The 15261-nt window shown below is 39.7% G+C and overlaps 1 protein-coding gene across 4 annotated transcripts in view; it reads right to left on the bottom strand.

Annotated features, from left to right (window-relative positions):
* The window catches only part of ADGRA1 (adhesion G protein-coupled receptor A1), a 453957-nt gene that overhangs the window by 84412 nt on the left and 354284 nt on the right, over nt 1-15261 (bottom strand). For 3 of the 4 annotated variants that reach the window (XM_078391268.1, XM_020795002.3, XM_020795003.3), the window contains 2 exons: nt 13376-13583; nt 12252-12460 (listed from right to left, as the gene is read on the bottom strand). In XM_078391268.1, coding sequence (XP_078247394.1) covers nt 12252-12460; nt 13376-13583 — 417 coding nt within the window. Of the gene's footprint in view, nt 1-12251; nt 12461-13375; nt 13584-13837; nt 14085-15261 lie in introns of those variants that run through there. The other variant, XM_078391267.1, reaches the window with a different exon arrangement.

Here is a 15261-nt window from a genome sequence, read left to right as displayed (position 1 = left end):
GGCAATGACTATCTGGGTCTTTAGGAAAGGAAAGAATAAATAAGAGGAATAAATATTTATCACAGTTGTGAATAGAAAAAGAAATAGAGAATAAAGCCTATGTAGATAAACAATTGCAAAATGGTAATTAAACTCTGATTTTCACTGGAATTATTCTATTGCAGTTCTGTTTTTAAATCAAATTATAGGGCTTTTATTTCTCCTCCTTGCAGAAAAATAATCTGAAACAGAAAAAATGCATAATATGGGCAAATTATATATAAATCTTTGTGCCACTGAGGAATGGGCAATTTGAAGGGTACTTAAGTCTAGAAATGTAGAGGGTGGGTGGAGAGAAATAAATCATATGGACCTTTGCAGCTGACATTTGGTGTTGTGTCTGATGATCTAGCCTATAAAAACTCATGCAACAATAAATGTGTCACTGTATACTGCTGAGGGAAACTATTCTTTTTTTTCTATGACAAAGACCATGATTCTTCTACTGGGATATACATACTCTGTATACATCTTTCATCCCAAATTAGATAGTTATGCACCTATTAGAGATGGGGGTATTTGTGGCAATAACGAGAGTCCGGCCCCCTGGGGCTGGACGGTCCATTCGCAATTCCGTCGCTGCCACAAGCTCTGGCATCCTTCCTATCACTCCGGAGCCTTGTGATCTGCGAGCCACTCTTTGACCTGGCAGAGAGGCTTGTCCTCTCACTCCTTCCCAGCAGTGCCAAGCTGACTGCGAGCTCCAGAATGATAGGAAGGATGGTGAGTTCACGGCAGCACCAGAATTGTGAGTGGACCGTCCGGCCCCATGGGTCTCGACCCTTGTTATTGCCACCTGGGTGTGGGGGTATTTGTATACAAATACCCCCATCTCTTTTACCTATATGTTTAGGTGACCACGTCTCATTTTATAAAGATAGGACATCCTCAAGATTTTTGCCACATACATCCTATACCATTGTGTTCCTCCATTTATGGTACAGAGATCCTTCCTTCCTGGGATAAAGTAATGCAGTCAAATCAAGTTACCATGCTTCATCTCCTTTATGAATCTATCATTAGGATGGTTGTTGTGGGTTTTTTGGTCTCTTTGGCCAAAGAGCCCGAAAAAACCACAACAACCATTAGATCCTGGCCGTGAAAGCCTTCGCGAATACTATGGTTAGGATATTGAAACACCTTCCAAACTTGATTTAACTTTCATGGTTCCTCCATTCGCACAAGCTCCAATGAAACATAGTTTCTTGTTTCAGCTGGACCAGGAAACCATTATTCCCAGTTTCAGAATAATCTGAAGAATTCTATGTGGGAAAGGCCATGCATACGCTGGTAAAATATACCGAGATATAGCAGATTCAGCGTTACACTCAATATCAGTGTAGAGGTAGCAATTATGCAGCCTTAAAATTGACAGTTCTGCCATCAGAACCCTTCAACAGGCATGATTGTCTTTTTAAAAAATAGGCTACACATATTTAGTGGACACCAAGTGCGGTATAATGGATAGAGTGGTGAGTCAGAACTCAGGAGATCTGGGTTCGAGTCCCCACTCAGCCAAGGAAACTTGTTGTGAGGAAGTACAGCACTGGTAAGACCAGCCCTTAAATATCTCTCTTACCTTAAAAGCTCTTTTAGGGTTGCTGTAAGTTGGGTGTGACATGATGGCACATATTAAAAGGGAATACACATGAAAAGGTTATTTCAGGCCCCTTACACTTTGTCTGGGCCTGAAATAGCCGCCACCTTTCTTCAAAGGTAAGAGTGATTTTAGCCACTTCCACTTTAAAAAACTGGATCATGTGTAGCTCATAGAGATCCAAGAATGGTGGAAACAGGGCAGGGTGACCCACAAGACCTTTTGTCTTGTCAGCTCCTGGTTTGGCAGTTCATACATCTATGAAAGTCACACAATTTTCATTGATCCTTTGTACTTAATTGCAACCTTCCACTCTGTTCTGTTCTGAACAATTTTTCAGGGCCCTGGATGAGCTTTTCAGGAGGTTTATGTGAGTGGTTGCGATGGGTCAAGATGGCCTTGTACAACCAGGAGCACTCTCCCCTAAGGCATAACTACTACTAGATGAAACCCTTCATTTTTACGGACACATTGAGACATTTGCAGTATTGCTAATTACTTGCAAACATCTGTGTCCTTTTCTGTTTTTCGTGACTAATTACAACCCACAAGGAAGGACACTTTGCAAAATCAGCCATTACTTTCTCATAATTTCTGGCAACTTTTGAGATGCGACCAGTATTGGTTGTTTGTATTATTAGTAGTAAATGAAGCCTCAGACAGAAGACTTCAGACAGCTACTTTCATTTCTTCTCTGTTATCTCACAATATTGAACTGTTTACATCCCATGTCCCCCACCCCAGATCTTATCAACAACTATTTCTTTCCTCCAGCCCTCTATGGCAGTCAACCGTCTCCCCCCAGTGCTGCATTTAACCCCTTTTTACTTTTATATCTCAGGTTAACCTTGCCCATTTCCTGTTGCTGCTTCCACATTTGAAGGAAGGGGAGTCTATAAGCCAGGGAGTTAGCCTCTCTATCACCTGTTGTAGGGGATAATTAGAGGGATAATTAATAACAGCAGCAGCAGCAACAACCTTCCAAACTGTAGAGTAGGAAGAGAACCTATGGATCATTGAGTCCAGCCCCTCTCAAGGAGGCACAGTGGGGAATCAAACTCCCAACCTCTAGCTCAGCAGGCAGAGACTAAACCACCGAATTATCCAGAAATTCCGTATATAACCATCATTCTGCCTAATATAATTTCATCAAACTCCTCTCATGCTTTGAAGTTGATGACAGTGTAGGCGGAAGACGAAAGACAACAGCAGGAATAACAAAAAAGTTTTTGGAATGAGATACTGGTTGAGCTGGCATGCCCCGTCATCCTGAATGTTCCCTAGTTTAACAAACCATCCCAAGTAGTTCAGGGTTAGCTCAGATTTCATCTCTTACCAATAAGAAGGTGATGATAGTGACTCAAGGCACTGAACAAGGTGCCTGATGTATCTAACTTAGCAGGGATAATTGTTGTGCACTGGAATTGAGCAGGTGGGGATTGTCCCTATCAAGAGGTGGCCCAATCCTAGAAAACAAATGGAAATCTTTTGGGAAAAATCAACCAAAGTATAATAGGAAAGGGTGACTGGGTACATTCATAGAGGGAAACAAAATGATACAAACTTGTTTAACAATTACTGCTTTGAAAAGAAGATGGGGGTGGGGTTGAAGACTCTGGGCTACTGCTTGAGAAATCACTAGGAAGTCTGACATGCCCTAACTACTTGCCTCCAGGTTAAAAGGAATCTGAATTCAATATATGGAATCAATCCTAAGATAATGGGTTTATAGATTGCAGCCACAGCCTGAAACAGCCTTTCTCAACTTGGCATCCTCCAGACCATGCTGGAGTATACTTCCCATCATCTCACCTAGTAGAATGATGGAGGTGGTAGATCAAGACATCTAAAGGACACCAAACTGAGGAAAAGTCTGATGTAAAATAATTTTTAAAACCTCACAACAATAATTTCAGCATAACTGCCTCCCCCATTCATTGATACTTATAAATCAGTGATTTTTTTTTGTTCAACACATGATTCAGTTTTGCTATTGTTTCGTAGCAATCCCAAGGGAGTTCTTTTATTCCCGCCCCCCAGACTTTATGCTCAGCATTAATCCAAACAGGAAGTGCTAAAAAGATAAGCAGTTGACTACTGATTTCAGCAACAGGAATCTGAAATCAAGCTTGTAAACAAATTCATTTTAAAGGCTGTCAGGCTCTAGGTTTCATTAAATATTTAAACTGAACATAAAACTTCCAGAAGATGGGAATTTTATATACCCATTTCTTTCAACAAATTGGGAAAGGATATCTCCTCTTCCTGCAGATTATGAATTGTCCAGTCTTTGGACACATGATAAATAATATCTATCTAAACATGGCATTTACAAACACATAGCTTCTAATCTACATGGTAATGATTTCTGGCACAGGTTTAATGTTATCAGGCTCAAGGGACCCATAACGTTACATAATATATGGGCATTCAAGGCCTATGACTTGATTTTTATTGCCAAGTAAATATCTAGATAGCGCTTATCCATACTCCAATGTAGAGACATTATTTTAGGGGTTTTAGGATGGGACGGCAAATACCTCAGCAAAGCCCCACTCTCTGACATATTCAAAATTAAATTGCAACCCCACCACAATTCCAGGATTACCTAAAATAATTTATTTTTAAAAACTCATAATGATTGAATCAATGTTATTAATACAAATACAACAGTGATCCTTTTTTCCTTCTTTGTGGGGGGGGGGAAGGATATTTCTCTTTTGGAATACCCACAGTGTACACAGACCCCATTAATGGCATATAACAATAGTCACAGTGGCTGAAATCCTCTCACAAAACTATGCAAAAGGCATAAATTTTGGAAGCAAATTGCCTCAATTCAGAAATCACTGCACACCTTATCAGTTGCACACTGAGTCACATGACTCAGTAATGCAACAAATCATGTCTGTGCATCATTTTGCTCACCAGCAAGTTTATAGTGCAGTACTTCAGGAAGTGAAGGATTGGATGGCTGCATGTCGTTGCCCAGGGGATGCCCAAGTATACTCGCAATGCTTATCCACTCTTTGTAGAGGCTTCTTCTATGCCCAGTACTTAAGGTTAGATTTCACACTCGGAAGAAAATCCTTTTGGTACACATACAGTAAAAGCTGGAAGAAATTTGATCTTGGCTGTTGCAGAAACAAAAAGAACTTGCTGGATAGACACTACAACAGAGCTTGACATTGCAAGAATCAGCGAGAAAGCTTGGAAACTACTGAAAAGACTGAACAACGATCGTAACAAAAATACAACCTCCAATCAAACAGCACACCAACTGCTCCTGGCAGGGAAAACCAACCAACAGATAAGGAAAATGAAACATCAAAGGGATGTTCAGACTGAATCCAATGAACTTTCTACTACTTTCATATTGGCAGAACTTGAGGAAGCCATAAGAAGAACTAGGAAAGGCAAAGTGGTGGGATTCAATGACATCTGAATTATGCTGGATTATCACAGGCTGCCTGAAACCTACTCCCATTGAAAAAGTTCATTATTTGGCTGGCATTGCCCCTCCAGAAGTACACCAAGAGGTGCTAGCATATAAAGATGATAAAAGGTAATATAGCACCAAACCCATCTACTAGCTGGACCATCTGGAAGTCATTTAATAGACATAGAAGTGAAGTAGGAAATCAAAGAAGAGTCAAATTAAAATGGAGCTACTTGGTTACAGGAGAAATTTTCTATGACTGTGAAGAAATTCAATCAATGCAGCACTCTTGGGCATGCAACTTATGCCCCACCACATGTACAAAATGAGATCTAGCAAATGGCTGATATAATGCTATTGACGTAGTATGCTTCTGGTAAAGAACAGTCTAATTATCTTAAATTTTTTATTTTATTTTTAATTTTACCTATATATCATATAAGTCCAAAATTTTAAGCAGCACTTGCAAGGGAAGGAACAAAGAAATGAAGATTTCTGTGGAAATTTCTTAATTTGAGGTAATTTCCTTCCAAAAATTACATAATTTGCATTATGCCAACATAACCGGGCAATAAGATTTTGGCCAGTGGGCACATAGAGGGTTTGCTCTTAAATGCAAGAGCTCTTTATAAAAATTCTCATGCAGCCTGAAACACTGGTGTAGATAAGAAAGAAAGGCTGGGGCAGGCGGAGAGAGAGACAGAGATGGTTCTAAATCTGTCCTCTTCTAAAATGGCAGTACTGCTTCTAAAGATTAAACAGAACAGGAAAAATGAGCTGATGAATGGCACTGAAGCTTATATAGTTTTCTCTTTATCTGCACAATACATGCCGGCGTGTTAGGCTGGTTCTTGCATATAAACACCAGTGGAGTACTGATTCAAGAGAACGCTCCCCAATATATAAACATTACTAGCAAAACACCAGTCATTATAAGAGGCTGCTGAGGTTTCTATACAAAAGGAAAACTTGCATACTATAAGGATGTCTAGGAAATACAGTGTTCTGAGCATGGATGCACATGGAATTATCTTATGAGACCTCCCCCCAACTGAAAACACATCACCCATTTTCACAGGGAGAGGACACCATCTGCCCTTCTCAAGATTATGCCTAGTGATGGGGGTATGCGTATACGAATGCCCCAGAACAGGTGGAGATAACGAGGTTCCAGCCCCATGGGACTGGATGGTCCGCTCACTGATGCACTAATGCTGCAGGGTCTGCGTTCCTGTCCTATCGCGCCAGAGGTCGAGATTGCCAAGCCATTCTTCAACCTGGCAGAGAGACTTGTCATCCCGCCTCCTACCAGGAGTGGCCCAGCGATCGTGATCTAATTATGACCCCCAGGCCCAATGCTTTATTTCTTCCATAGGAGTGAATGGCATCTATTCACTAGAAATGAGACAGACTTTACAGAGGCACAACTGCAGTGAAGTTAACGTTTTCCCTGCTTCCACTGTCAAGAGATTAAGCCTTATGTTGTTTAGACAGTCTTGTGCTCTTTACTTCCTGGCTACTTAGGAACATAATGTGTGAATTGGTTTCTGAATAAAAAGGAAGAGAGAAGATTACTTGGATCATCTGTGATACAGCAAGCAGCTGTCAGAATTCAGCCAAACATGAGCTCAGGAGAGAGCTCATTGAAGTAGGAGGCATACTTCCTTGGGCGCAACCTAGTGCTGAGTTACCCAGGCACAACTTGCTGGGCATCTTTACTGATGACTCTACAGACTCAGACTGAATTATTGGCTCCATTCTTCACCTCTCAGGGCCAAGAAGGTAGACGGTGATGAACATAATCTGGTGGAAAGCTGCTTGTGCAATGGCCAGAAGGCTTCCCCATTAGGGATCTACTCTGGAAGAGAGGTGCTACAGAGGGACCACGTGTCCCTTATTACTAAGTCACTTACTACAAAAGGGAAGGGGTGGTTGCAGGGTTATAAATCTTCAGCTATCTCTATAGCTACTATGTTTCCCCGAAAATAAGACAGGGTCTTATATTATTTTTTGCTCTAAAAAACACACTAGGGCTTATTTTCAGGGGATGTTTTATTTTACAGTCATGTCTTTTTCTGGTTGCTGCACAATGGTGGAAGGTGGGGTTTCACTTAACTGGGGCTTATTTTTGGAGTAGGGCTTATATTACAAGCATCCTTAAATGGCTTATTTTCAGGTTAGGTTTTATTATTGGGGAAACAGGGTAGTCTCTTCTTGTGTTTTTCTTACCTTTTGTCAATGCCAGTTCTGTTTTATGTTTCTTTTTGATAGTCCAACCACCAGAACTTGTTAACCTTTTTGTTGGCTGTACCTCATCGAACTCCCTTGTCTCTTGGGTTATCTCCAGCATCAACATTACCCATGCCATATACCTGTACTTCTGCACAGCTCCACCCTTGTTGCTCTTGAAGACTCATCTCAGTGGACTCCAAGTCCAAGACATTTTGAACATCAGCACGAGCCATGTTGTTCTAAGCTCTAAAACAGTGTTTCCCACCTTGAGTCCCAGATGTTCTTAGATTACAATTCCCAGAAATCCTGGCCAGGACAGCTAGTGGTGAAGGCTTCTCAGAGTTTTATTCCAAGAACACCTGAGGACTCTAGGTTGTGAACCACTGCTCTAGAGTGTGTGGAGCTTTGCCAACAAATGGCTAGATATCTTGCAGCACAGCACATAAACAACACAATCTGTGCTTCCCCAGCTAGAAGGGAGGTTCTTCAATGGGGTAATAGCAATATGTGATCCTTCATTAATGCAGTTGCTAAATTTTCTTTTAGATTAAATAGAGAACAGCCTTTGGAGTGAAGGAAAGAAAATAGGATTGTGGCTTGAAACATGCAGGGGGAGAGGGCCAGAGTGAAAAACCATTTGCAGCTGCAGTGAGCAGCAACACTTCATAAATGCTGCTGTCACAACTGAAATTCCTGGTTTGATAACATTCAAGGAGCAGTGAACTGCATACTGCTACTGCTACTCCACGGCAGAACTGTCATCTCATTGGCTCTTCACTTATCTCTTGCAGGTCTTCTGACTCATTCTGTTTACCAGTGAGCCAGTGAAATTACTATGATAACATGCTTTTTGGTCTTTGTCCTATCAGTTTCAGTCTTGGAACTTTCCAAATCTATTCACCCATTCTTCATCAGCTTTCCCCACATGTGCTCCTTTATTCTATATTGACGCATTTAATGTTTTCCACTTTTCTTTTTTTTTAAACAGAATCTCCCCTCAACCTCTTATGGAGTGATTTGTTCCTAGTATTTACTGCTTATATCTTCTTCTTGTCTTTCATTTCGGTTAGTACTTTTACCAGTTCACAATAGTCTCTTCAAACTATTTTACTAGTTCCTGTACCTGTATAATTGACAAATTTCTCTTTAAAATTCATATTTTCACGTCCCTTATATCCTTTTCCTGTCCCTTTAATCCATTTCCTACTTTAGATTGTGATCATCTGTCCTCTTGTATCCATAAATTTCAATTTTTTATTACTTTAAATTCTGTATATGGAAATATATATCATGAATTATACGGAGTTGCATATGCCTTGATTCCTTAGAAAATTTATAAAAAAATAATTGCTATAAAACTGAGCTGGAGGTGATATCAAATACTGTACCATATGTTCAAATCATTCTCAAATCAATTAGTCAGAAAATACAGGCTGCAGAATTTGTGAAGGACTACCTTCACAAAGTACACGACTGGACAAAAATTGTCAAGGGGAACCTTTTACCTTTACCTTACCTTTTTCATTCCATAGCTAAAGATAATCCCTTGCCCTGCCCGACTGACAGAAACATCTGCCATAAGGATCCTGGGTACCAAGAGTGCAGAACAATTTTATGCAGTGGTGTACAGTTTGTTGTGCCAGTTTCATGTCTGTCAGGCACTAATTTCCTCCTCTTAAAATGTGTGCCAGGAATTCAGGCCCAACAGTCTTAGAACACAGGCAAGCTGGGCCTCAGGTTCCTAGCGCGAAGGTGTAGGAGGACAACTGAGAAGACTCCCTGTATGCCAAGCTTCCTAGACTGTACGAAACAGTCAGGCATCAAATCTCTTTCTAACATTATGGGGCAACAAAACGGTCCTTTACTATTAGGCGAGTCATTCAGTTTAGAGGATTATGGTCCATAGCACAAATCTCTTGCCTGTAGCTACCTCCTCCAACCATCAACCCCCTTAGGGAGGAAACACAGTGTCAATGCCTAATCCAAAGAAATCCTGACTTGAGCCCTGCCATGCCTGGCAGTATCCCAGTAATTCATGGACATTATCCTTCTTCCTAAAGTCTTTACATGTAAAATTGTATTTTTGATAAAATACATGTCATTGAATAAAATGGTTAATAAAAATTATGAGCATGTTAATAAATGTTTAACAAAACACAGTAAAGGACTTTATTGCTATGAATGTTTAACCACTTCCTTTGTGGTTCAAGCTGCATGTAATGATTTACAAAATACATTCCTTTCTCACCTAGCTATACTCAAAATTTAAAGATCACCAATTTTCGTCTTTTATTTTAGAATAAACCCTGGACGTCTTTCAACTCTTTCTAGAGAATGTTTTTTTTCTCTGATCAGAGTTGAATGTTTACTTCATGGCCAAAACAAGTAACCTTAGCAAATAACCAAACAGTAACAAGGAATCAGAACATGGTGGCATGCCAACAGTTCAACAGACAGCTGGGCTCAATTAAGCCTCCTCATCTTGCTCCACAGCAGGATTTACATTTAACTTGTAATAATGCAAACTACACTCACCACCATGATGCACATGGGCCTTACTGCAGATAACCCTCAACACAATGCTTTGTTAAGATTTTTTATGCTTCCACCTAATGCAGCTCCCAGCAATTACAAATATGTTTTAAAATAACCACACCAACATCCATCCATTCCAGTGAGATGTGTCATGGGAGAAGCTCACATTGTTGTCAGCCAGGCTTGCCCTGGAGACCTCCCCAGGGGACTACTACTACTACTCACACTTTCATAGTAGTTTGACTTTTCCCTGCTGAGCAAATCCGTGTGTGTTTTAGGGATTATCTCATTTAAGTCTTTCAGCAGCTCTGTGAGGTAGGTGAGGTGACCTGCTGAAGGCAATCTCATGAGCTCCATCTCTGAGAAGGATTAGAGTCCTGATCTTTGTAGCCCAGTTCCAATTCTCCATCCACAACCTTATCCTATATGGCATACATACCCCGCTGTTTTACTGCTCATATACTTACATTAGAGAACACATAAGGAATTAAGATGATTGTTGAGGTTAGTAGAAAAAACATGTTATCAGAGTAAATAATCCCAATGATGACAATAGATACCCTTCACTGAATATACATAGCACTCTTCCTCCAAATTCATGTCAGACCTCCAGCTTTAATTCTAATTGTGACTTATTCTGGGATGGAGATCAAATAAAATTATATAAACTGAAGATGCTTGCTAAGCTTCTTATTGATTAATTCTCAAGATCTCATATGTTCAATGTGTTCAGAGCAACATGTATGTTTTCCAAGATGTAGAGGAACCATATTATATTGGCTTAATATGGGCAAGAAAACACTGAGTGAAAAAAATATTGATTTTAGTGCACTATGATTTTTTTAAAAAAAACTACAAAATGTGCTGCAATAAGATTGTACCCTTAAGTCATTAACTTGATCTTTAGTATGTAAAATCCCACAAAAGGGTACAGAATACATAACTCTACACCAATCAAAATTATATGAATGTGAAATTAAGATGTATGCAATAGTATAATATCTGACCATGATATTTGTGGGGAAAGGCAGGGAAGAGTAGCATTTCTCCTACTTTTTAACTATAGCAAAGTTCCAAGTACATCACTTAAGACACAAATCAGTCAGCCCCAAATGGGTGTGGCATCTGCAGCATCCACAGGTGGTGCTTTGGGCAATAAATCTGGGGAACCAGGGCAGAATTCGGAATCACATAAGAAAGAACTAACATTTATTTGAAGCAAATAAAAAATCCTGTGTCTTTGATGGCACTTGATCTTGAGACTGATTCAAAACTAATCTGCAATGAGTGAAAAGGACTGATTGCACAACACTAAAGGAATTTGATAGCGGTAATATTTGCATTTAACTACACATTGTCACAGCCTTAAGATATGACTGGCTGACATCTGTGCTCCATCTGACAGCAGCAGATTGGTATTCTCCCCACACGTCCTCTCAACTCCTGTCGTCAGTGTTTGCTGTCCTTTACACACACACACACACACTGCATTATTTACTCAACTATAAACCTTTCGGCAACATCTATAAGTACCAGCTTCCATATACACACATGCAGCAAACCTGAAACTAGATTCAGCAGTAAGGTACAGCCATCAATAAATATTGCTTGCCCCTGAAATAACTACAGATCTCCACAGCTTTTTTTGAATGTTGCAGAAAATGTCCCCTAACATTCTCCCTCACATGCTGCATTCACTATTTGTGCCGATTTCTTCATTTGATATACAGTAGTATTCAATGTTAGTTAATCTTAACTTTCCGGTTAACACAACTGTTAAACTGCATTGTAAACTGCAAGTACAGTATGACTGAGGACGAACCTCAACCGTCTTGTGTTAGCGCAAAATGTTTTCCTTCACAAACAGACATTTAGTTGTGTTTTCTTGTTTGTTTTTCAAAGATGCTTTTAATAGCATACATACATGAATTTCAACAGCAGCCAGAAAGAGGTAAACCATCTTAGGTCAGAGGAGACCACCTTATACTTTGCCATTTATTAAATGATTCAATATTGCAGATGCCAGCAGCTAATTAGTATGATCAACACAGTGCTGGACACAAACAAGGAGAGACACCCCCTTTTGAGAGGTAAAGGGCTCAGGAAATGGTTATATCTGACCCAGAAATGCCTTTTTAAAAACTCATACCTGAACTAATTCCATGACAAAACTTTGATTTTTTTTTAATAATAATGGCACTAAAACTCATTCATGACAAGGCCTATAACCCAATATGTGGCTGAAGATAGCTCTTTACTCTTTTAAGTCAACAACATCTAACTTTCTTTCTTCAAAGCAATAACACATACAACCAATCGTAAGATTAACGAACAGGTGCTGCAAAGTGAAGATGAAAAGGAAACAGACACCTAAACATACATAAACAAATTTTGGAGTAATATACTCACCATTAGCACTGCAAAGTTACCGAAGTGAGTACTATGAAGAGTGGTAGTATTATCTGCAGAGCTAATTATGTGGCACCCTTCTCCCCACCAGTCTCCATGTCCATCTAGAAGGTCAAAATCCCAAAAGACTGCAATGGGGTTTATACCCTGTGTAAAGTGCTTCAATGCTATAGTAAGAGGACTGGCGAGTTTTCCAATACTGCACCCATCTGCAAAAGGAATAAACTGAATTAGAGCACTGAAGTGGAAAATGTTTTATTGCTACATGCTCTGCAAAGAGGTTCTTAATGTTCTGGGCTCTCTCTGCTTCTCTGTGATTCTCTCCTTGACAAACAGCAGCAAAAAGACCTTCTATTACCATAGAAGCCATCTGCAAAAGTTTGGAACACTTAATATTGCCCCTAATTGCCATTTCCCTCAATTGGATGAGATGCTGCTCATTAGTAAAACCAGATTTAACACATAAATGCTGTGCATTAAAATGATGATAAATCATTGCTGCAAGTAAAAGCATTTGTTTAAAAGGGGAAAAATCAATTTGTTCAACATGGGTAAGGTGGCTAAGGCAATTTCTCAGTATGAAATGCAAATTAAAAGCTCCTAAAATTTGAACACAATTCAGGATCAAATAAAATGTTTAAACTTGCATGTACTGAATATTTAATCAAAAGGAAATCTTTAACCTATTACTTTCACCCTTAAAGGGACCTGTTTTAGGTCTTTCATAGCCAGAGTTACATTGATGACTCCGAATATGCATGCAACAGGGCTCCTTCCACTATCAATCTGACACTGAACATTCAGGGTTTGTTATTTCAATGGCTATGATCAAGATTTAAAAAGCAATATTCTTCCTCTTCTCCACATGCCACCTTAACTTTGCTTATAAACTTCAATAAGCTATCTAAAGAGAGCAGAGGAGAATCATTTGCTTACAGCTACAAGGCTTTATGGCTACGCACATTTATTTGAATAAACAGACAGGTAGGAATAAACCCACACATTAGTGTTAAAGCAGAGGCAATCCTCACATCAGCATACCTGCATACCCACTGCACCATTATTTTATGTGCCTTAATGTACAGCTGAGCTTTCCGATCGAAGCAGCTGTGGCTAACACTTACCTATTTTAATGAAGATAACTGGTGTGCCAACAGTCCGGTGCTTCCCGTAATCTGCAAGGTGAGACGAGTTTGCAGTGCTTGGGAAGAGTTTTCCATTCCGAAAGGCAATAAACTGGAGCTTGCAAGAGGAGTTATCAACAGATTGCCAGGCTGAAGCCGAAGAGAAGACAGACCGTGGCAAATGTACTGAAGCTACTGCCACAGCATTCTGTACAATGAGAGGAAAAAAAGAAAATTTAAAATGCAAATCACAACAGGGTTGCTTTCATTACGTCTTAAACTCCTGTACAAGAAATGTACGCTGCCTCTCTTTTCTACCATACTCAAAGCAACCAAATGAGCAGGAGCTGTAACCATGGGAATAGGATTGGTACAGTGCATATTAAAACAGAAAACGTTTTGATTGAATGTGCGAGGCTGTATGGTCAAGCTCCCTGCTGCAGAGGTGAGAATGGTTCTTACCATGCCTGCTAGAGGGTCCATCAACACTGCAGATCTGATTTAAAGAGACAACCTCGACCAGGTTTTCTCCTTCACTTAAAACAGGATCAGACAACTTACATTAAAACATATCTCTCTGAAAGGGTAATTAGATGGGACTGAAATGCATTTTATTAATACAAAGAATTGCATCAGGAGATGACTCTGAACAGGGAGGTAGGCAATGCAGTCAGTTTTGTATTCCTTCTGAGACCATGATTTCATCCTTAAAGAAAATCGTTCCTCTCACTGTTGCCGGAAACGTGAATTATATATGTTTAACAAAAAATATGCTAGAGGAAAAGGGGAATATTTCAAGGCTGTCAGGATAGGACAGAGCTGTGATTAGGTGATGCATTTTCAGATTCCTAGAGAAAACTACACACATGTATACCATTAAATTATTAAGATGGTTTTCTTTCACCTACTTAACTCCTCTTTCCCTTATACAAGTGGTGACCTTGTCAGAATTAAGCCCAGAGGCATGCATGAAGTAGGGGTGAGGGGAGGGCGGAAGAAGCAAAACAAAAAGCAGAGCAGAGACAAAATGAGAGATTGCCCTGAGATTTATGAACTCTTCTATTAAAAGATAACTGCAGCAGGAAGACAGAACAGTTTTTATTTGCCCAGCAGCAAGATACAGCTTCTGTAGCACATCATTAATGTAGATCATCCCACAGTTATGTGTATAGAAAGCTTCTTTGGAAACACAACAAAAGGGTGCCTCCGTGTCATGTGAACATGCATGATGTTACACTGTTTATCCTCATCTGTGTTTGGTTGATATGTAACTAAAAAGTAAGCACAGAAAAAAGCTAAGTACTGTACTTAAAAATGGAGATGTAATTACCATGATGATAATGAGATGACAAACGAAACCTTGAGTTACTGTGCGAGGTACAATTCAGGGGACATTTATGTTAACTGAACATTCCCCCTCTTGGAAACAAAAGGGGTCAGCAGCTCCACTGATTTAATGTGTAGCATACTCTAGGCTCAAGTTGCACTTTCAAAGAACAGTAATATATCATTTAATATATTTCATTATGCTTTAGTCACCTTCCAGGTGGCTTATTTTGTCATAGACATCAGAATACTCATAGTTTATACAACCCATGAATGAAACTGAGAACTGATTGTTAAGAGGAGGTAAATGTACTTATGCATCTCATGTAAAAGATGGGAAAGGGTTGCAGTCAAAACACACTACATTGTCCATACAGCAGCACTGCTGAGCAACCAACTTATCCGGTGATTACATGCCTACCCAGGGAAAGCTGGCATGTTATAAACACTTGGCATTGCTGTTCACCCCAAAGTAATGGGATGTAGGGATCATCTACACTCAGAGAGATCTCTAAAGGTTCCCAAAAAGGGCTTCATAGAAATTGCAGCAGAAGTGTTAA

The sequence above is a fragment of the Pogona vitticeps genome, chromosome 3, assembly GCF_051106095.1.
Source record: "Pogona vitticeps strain Pit_001003342236 chromosome 3, PviZW2.1, whole genome shotgun sequence".
Classification (NCBI taxonomy): domain Eukaryota; kingdom Metazoa; phylum Chordata; class Lepidosauria; order Squamata; family Agamidae; genus Pogona; species Pogona vitticeps.
This window is presented reverse-complemented; position numbering and strand designations above follow the sequence as displayed.